Here is a 7,269-nt window from a genome sequence, read left to right as displayed (position 1 = left end):
GAGAGAGAGAGAGAGAGAGAGAGAGAGAGAGAGAGAGAGAGAGAGAGAGTTCCGCCAGTGCCTTTCATCAGTGGGAGAGTGCCAGAGATGAATTAGTCAGGCTTGAGGTCTCCTTGCAGGAATGTGCTCAGATGAGTAACATTGTGCCATTCATAGGTGATTGTAGCTAGTCTACATTCTTCAGAGAGCAGGTTCAGTCATTCAAAAATTGGAAGCCATAGGAAATAATAGGTCTGGCAATTGCAAATTCCATTTTCAGTGGTAATAAAATGTGTCATCAAGCTGAACAAAATAGGGAAACAGTTCCCTATATGTCCCTGCTGGCGGTAAGGGACACTGGTCACTCGCTGCCTGTCTCCTTACTAGCCACCCCCTCTCCGTTCTTGCGCCCCTTCTTGAGCACCTGGACTGCACAGACAAGAGGGTCTGGCGGTGCCAGCAGTGCCTCCAGCAGGGAAAGGCAGAGTGAGGCCTTAGGAATCTGAGGAGGAGGAGCCGGGCTCATTGCCTCCCTCTACAGAAGGAGGCGAGGAAACATCGTGGAGGTAGCTGTGGAGGCCCACTCTTCCTCTTAGTCTTTGGCTACGACTGGCACAACTCCCTCACTGGTTGTACCTCCAGCCTACTGACGCTTCCACTCTTGTCAGAAACACCCACTGAGCACGCCAGGGAGCCGACAATGAAAAGCTCCATCCCATCCGAGGACCCAGCAGCCTTAGGAGGAGGGAAAGCCACGCCCCCCAGCAGAAGGAACCAGCGGGCCGGGAATAAAAGAGCAATTTACATACTTTGGACCCCTGTGCACAGCGTAAAACTGCTGCCTTGAATTTAGAGTTCTGTGGGTCCCAGGAAAGAGTGGAAGAAACCCCAGAGAGATGAGCGTCAAAATCAGAGTGGAGCTGTCAGGAAGGGCAAGCTAGACCGGCGCAGGAATGGCAGGCGCTCCAGCAGGAGCGGGCAGAAGGAGAGAGGCACTTCTAGTTACACTCTTGGGTTGAAGAAAAGAGTTTGAAAAGTTCACCAAGCTCCACGTTGAAATGCGTTTTTAAAAGCAGAGTAGGGTCGTCGATTCTGGTAAGATGGTTCTACGGTCCAGTTTGATTCGGTTCCTAGCACCCACATTAGTCCCAATTACCCGCAACTCTAGTTGCAGAGTATCAGACACCCTCTTCTTGAGTCCATGGCCACCCACACACGGGGCATAGGCTCAAATACACATGCACTTAAGTAAAAATTGGAAAACTCGGTCATGTGCCATGAAGCAAAACTTAACGTGTTAACATGAAATGTCTTACCGACTTTCTCATAAGCCAGTACAGCGAGGGTTAATTAACAAAGACAGAGCCAGTGAGGTGGAACAGCAAGAAAAGGCATTTGCTGCCACTCCTAAAAAACTTCAATCCGATCCCCAGGAACGAGAGAATCCACTCCCGAAAATTGTTCTCTCGAAACCTACCTAGTCCTAACTAAGTAAAATGTTATTAAAAAATTGTTATTGTTATTGTAAAATAAAAATAAAAAATAACAGCTTGAAATAAAGAAACACACTTTAAATTCTGTTTTTACTTCTTTCAATGTCTTGTGATGTAACCTTCGCTAGCCTCAAATTCAAAATCCTCCTGAGTGTTGGGATTACATACTCTTGTGCCACTGTGCGGGCCAGCTCTAACATCCTTAGATATTCAGACATCCTTAAATCAAAGAGAAATTCAATCCGAAATTAAAACCGTGTAAAATAAAATAACAGGAGCTGGGCACGGTGGCTTATCCCTGAGCTCCTCTGTGCTTGGGGTGGCCCAGGCAGGAGGACAGGGAATTAGAGGCCAGCTTTGATCACACTATGAGCTACTGTCTCAAAAGACAAATAAACGAATAAGTCTACAGGCAGCTTAAGGCATAGCAGATAGATAAAATCACTCCTATTCGAAGGAAAGACTAAAAAAGATAAGAGAACACAGTTTTATTGGTGGATTAGGGTACTCTCAGTGGGGAGTGATAACCTCTGTCTGGGCTTCCTGGTTCTCTGCTTCTGGGTTCATCAGTTCACTGATAAAAAGAGCTCCTTAGGGGCTGGAGAGATGGCTCAGCGGTTAAGAGCACCAACTGCTCTTCTGAAGGTCGTGAGTTCAAATCCCAGCAACCACATGGTGGCTCACAACCATCTGTAATGTGATCTGATGCCCTCTTCTGGGATGTCTGAAGACAGCTACAGTGTACTTACATATAATAAATAAATAAATCTTAAAAAAAAAAAAAAAAGAGCTCCTTAGGTAGGCAGATATCCATGAGTGTAAGGCCAGCCTGATCTACACAGCAAGTTCTGGACCAGCCAGGGCTAATAGTAAGACCTTTAGTTTTAAACAAACAAACAAACAAACAAAAACTTCTTTTGGAAAAAAATGAATGGAGCACTCATATTCTTCTCCGAGTTATGAAATGGACACCTGTGAATTTGCCACTGACCCCAAGTGTCCTTTGTGTTCCCCAGGTTCTCCAGGAGCAGATCCGTGCCAGGGACAACATCAGCTATGGAACTAATTCTGCCTTAAAGACGTTGGAGATGCGCCAGCTCTCTGGCTTGGGGGATCTCCGAGGAAGAGTTGCAAGGTAGGTGTACCGGGGACTGCCCTCAAAACGTCCCACGGAAGATAGCGGGAACTGTCTTGAGGAAGAAAGGAAGGTACAGTCCATCAGGTGGGGAAGATGTGTCGTCGGGAGCATGAGGTGACGGGGTTCACAGTCAAGGAGCCCCTGGGAGCCCCTGAGGCGGCTCTGGCCACATTCAGGGTAGGTTTTCCCCTCTTCAGTTTCGCCTCTCTGGGAACGCCCTCACAGCCAAGCTCAGAGGTCTTCTAGTTGATTCTGAATTCAGTCAAGCTGCCCAGGAAGGTGACCCAGCACAGCTGGGTAATGTTGAAATGTTGGAGACTTCTTCACTCCTTGAGAGCAGCTTTCAATTTGACTTTGAGATGTTCAGGGAGTAAAGTGCTCACTGTGGAAGTTTGCTGAATTGAGGTGGAAGGAGGGCACCAACTCCACGAGGTTGTCCTTTTCACTCACACACACACACACACACACACACACACACGCACGCACGCACGCACGCGCGCCACATGCTGCTGCCATCATCACCACCATCATCATAAATACCCAAACTTTTTATGAACTCCAATTTATTGAAGAAGCTCCAGTAAATTCTTTTACTACAAGCCTTTCCAGCTTTGACCACCGAAGCTAGTGGCAGACTTCAATCCTGGGTGTCTGCCTGCCATGATTTCTTTTGGTTCCAAAATTGGCTGGGTCATCATGGGAGGAAATGATCAGAGAGCGCCCTCTGCTGGTGGAAATTATTTGGTCACGTAATATTACGGTCATTGAATCTTATAACTCACGGCTGTTTGAATGCCTTTTTAAATGTTCGTCTTTGTTATAATTAACTTTTGTTTTATTTCCTGAAAATATTGATTTCCCACAGGCTGGAAATTTTAATATGTGTTTTCCTATAAGTGTGGAGCGTGATTTTCTCTTTGCTTGGGTATGTTCCACGAACCCAGTGCCTCAGGATTTCCTGGGATATTTCTTCAAATGTATTTTGTTTACAGTTACACTTATGTGTTTATGCGCACGGTTGTGTATACAAATGAGTGTGTACTGTGTCACATGTGTGAATATCAGAGGATAATTGCAGAAGTCAAGTCTCTCCTTCCACCCCACCTGTCTTGGGAAACTCAAGTTACCGGGTTTGGCTAGTGCTTTTACGGTCGTACCTTCTTCCTGGCTCTTACCTGGGACCTTGTGAGCAATGCCCGCTGCTCCCACATCCCACAGCTACTGCATTAGAATCTGTTTCTAAAGAGATCCCTGGGTTCTGGGCACACTGATGTTTGAGAGTTCCCCTCCGGATTACTTTTGGCTGGCTGGGATGAAGTTGTCCTGATTACAGCTAGGCCTCTTTTACCCTCTGCTGCTATCAAGCACTCAGTACAACTTTACAGATAATAATGGGGATTTGGAGCAAAGAAGCACTTTCAGCCAGTTTGGGGTAACAGTGAGCTCAGGCGAGCATGGGATGAGATTAATAACAGAGACCAACAGAGACCAAGCACCGTTAAGGCAGCAGAGAGAGCCATGGTCTGGTGTATTTGTGACGAAACCACACCTAGTTATTGATTGATGTCCGTAGGTGCTACAGTAGAGAAAGAACCTCACCAAGATGCTAAGACTCTATTTTCTGAAGAAGCAGAAGTGTTCAGCCTTCTTGGAAAAGGCTGACCCCTGGCTAGCTCACTGCAGTTACTTTATTCAAACATCATACAAGGTTAATTGGGGCTGGGAAAGGTTCCAGCTACCAAAGTTATCTTGCCCTTTCTGCCTGTGAGAGCAGACAACCCCCACAGATCTCAGTCCCTTTTGACCATGGCTAGCCATAACCAAAAGTAAGAATTCCTAGTTTGTCAGGAGTGCCTTAGGACCAACCAAGGTTGGGGCAGCTAGCTGCAAGCTCTCACGTAGCACCAAGTGCAGATTCTCTAAACAAACAACATCTCTTCAAGGTTCAAACAGCCTCAAAACAATTTCTCAGCCTCTACTGATTGACCCAAACATAGCAAAGGCTTTGCTGAGACATTGCACTCAAAACCAGACACAATGGCTTGCTATACAGTTCCCTCAAAGCCAAGCATAGCAGCTTTACTATACATATCACGACACCTAGTGTCTTGTATTCTGGGCATGCATCTTGGCAGACTAAAGGGTAAAGAACAGTTATCAGCTGGAGGAGGCTCTAAGGACTGAATGAAGGGTGGAGCGACCTCTCCTCTCTGGTTCTTGCTGGTGTGTTGTTCTTTGTTTTGTTTTGTTTTTATTTACTTAATAGACACGCATGTGCCAGGCTGTGTCTATGCACCGTATGTAGGCAGGAGTCTATGGATGAGAGAAGACATCAGATCCCCTGGAACTTCAGCCCTAGGAGGTTGGAAGCCACCCTGAGTTCTGGGGACTGAACCCAGCTCTCTGCAAAAGCAGTGAGCAGTCTTAACCCTTAACCTCTGGGCCACCTCTCCAGCCCCTCCTCCTCCTCCTCCTCCTCCTTTATTTGGAATTCAAATGGAGTCACCATAGCTCTAGCAGGCCTTGCTCCATTTTGTCCTGTCTCAGTCTCCTGAGTGCTGGGATTGGAGGTGTGTTCCACCATGTCTGGCCTATCTGTCATTTGCTGTTCTCAGCAGGATGAACCCCCCCCCGCCCCCCCAGTCTCCATAGTCTGACCCTCGCCTGATCTCCTCACCCCTCCCTACTGTTGTTTTGCCCCTTCGGTCATATCCCAACCTTTGTTAATCTTCACAGGATCCCATTCTTTTACCACAGGGCCTTGGCACGTGCTGGTCTCCCACTGAGGACCTCTCTGCTTCCTCTTCTAATTCCTTGTCTACCTTAAAAGGGTAGCGCAAATGTCCTCTGCTCTGGGAGTACTCCCTGACACCCTGCCTGCAGAGTGCCCTCTCCCCCGACTTAAGTCCCACCCAGTCACTCTGTTGTCTTCTGTATTGTCTTAGGGTATCATTTACTTCGGTAGTCAAGTCCCTGGAGCCCGTTGAAAACAGTAGCTACTCAACAAATGTTTCTTTGGATGGATGCCTGAGCTAGAAAAGTCACTGGGGCAGGACTGGGAGCTCTTGAGTCCTTGTTTGGCCTTTAAAAGACCCCGAAGCTCAGAGAACAGCGAGAACTTGGAAGGACTTGAACCACAAGGCGGAGCAGGGACTTGAGTCGGCTGAGGATTTCCATGGCCACCGTGTTTGTTAGCAGTCTTTCTCTACAGCAGAGTGGTTCTCACATTCCTAACACTGCAGCCTTTTAACTCAGTTCCTCATGTTGTGCTGACCCCCAGCCATAAAAGAATTTTCATTGCCACTTCATAGCTGTAGTTTTGCTACTGCTATGAATCTCAATGTAAATAGCCGTGTTTTCTGATCGTCTTAGATGACCCCTGTAAAGGAGTCATTTGACCCCAAAGGGGTCCCCACCCACAGGCTGAGAATCACTGTTCTAGAGCAAAGGTGTATGTGTGTGTGTGTGTGTGTGTGTGTGTGTGTGTGTGTGTGTAATGATTATATTGGCCTATGCAGCACAATCTGGCAGTCAGATATTGACTAAGTCAGATATTGACTATCTCCATCCTGGAGAGGCTGAGGACCTGGGAGCTGCTTAGCCGGACACCTCAGCAGCCCAACCCTGGTGCTGACGGCCTGGAGGATTCCCAGAGAGCCAGAGGTCTTTAGTCCCCCTTGGAAGCCTGAAGAAAGCGGAGTCTGATCTCAGAGAGGGGGGGGGTAGCAGTATCAGGAAGAGGGCAGATGACCTTGTTAGTAAGGCCCAACGGCAAGGAGGTACACAGCACAGCTTCCTCTCAGACCCCCCTTTAATCTGGGCTGCCACAGGAAGGCGCTGCCCATGTTTAGTGTAGGTCGTCTCACTTCTAATTGCCTAATGAGAAAAATCCCTCCCAGACGTGCCCAGTGGCTGGATCCAGTGACAATGATAACCCAAATTAACTGTCACACCGACGTGGGTACAGGTGGAGATTTAGGGCGCATGTGTGCCACAGGCAGGGAAGAAGTGGGCCACAAAATGGCTGCTAGACCTCAGCCAGACAGTGAAAACTGGTGTCATCTTTGTGACATTGTATCTAGACCAAGAAGAAGTCTCTTGAATCTTCCATTCTGCTTCAGCATGATCCATCAGCTTCTCCACCCAACTTGTCCCTCCCCCCACTCTCCCCCCACTCTCCCCCCACTCTCCCCCCACCTGCCCCCCACAGCCCCGCCTCCCCGTTAACAAACACCTGGATTCTGAAGCCACCTTGAGTGTTTGTTTCAAGCACTGGATATTTTGGGTTTGTTTTGTGGCTATATCTGTCTTCCTCTTGGAAAGCTGATGAGACTTTGTTGAAGTGAATTCGCACGAGATAAAATGCTCTTTGGCAAGAGTTGCACGTTCGTGCGCGCTGATTGCATAATTGTGTTGAAGAAGTATAGCTTTTAAAGTGCTATTACTAAATTTCTAGGCTGGCATATGGCTTCCCATTTGGATGTGTAGTCTTGATGGATCTATTGGTAATATAGTTAGTTAGCAGCAAGCAGGCCCTTGCTTCTCGCCTTAGATCTAGGTCAGGCAGGCTCTCCTTGGAGGGACTTTCTTCCCACTCAGCACAGTGTACCTCACATAGGACCTGGCTCTCTCTCTCTCTCTCTCTCTCTCTCTCTCTCT

General features: G+C 47.7%; 1 protein-coding gene across 2 annotated transcripts in view; it reads left to right on the top strand.

Moving 5' to 3' along the window:
• Positions 1-7,269, top strand: part of Fam81a (family with sequence similarity 81 member A) — a 52,447-nt gene that overhangs the window by 30,956 nt on the left and 14,222 nt on the right. For both annotated transcript variants that reach the window (XM_029543790.1, XM_021207431.2), the window contains exon 4: positions 2,489-2,607. In XM_029543790.1, coding sequence (XP_029399650.1) covers positions 2,489-2,607 — 119 coding nt within the window. The remainder of the gene's footprint in view (positions 1-2,488; positions 2,608-7,269) is intronic.

This window comes from Mus pahari, chromosome 10 (genome assembly GCF_900095145.1).
Source record: "Mus pahari chromosome 10, PAHARI_EIJ_v1.1, whole genome shotgun sequence".
In the NCBI taxonomy this organism is placed as follows: Eukaryota; Metazoa; Chordata; class Mammalia; order Rodentia; family Muridae; genus Mus; species Mus pahari.
The sequence above is the reverse complement of the archived record's forward strand: the minus strand, read 5'-3'. Positions and strand labels throughout refer to the sequence as shown.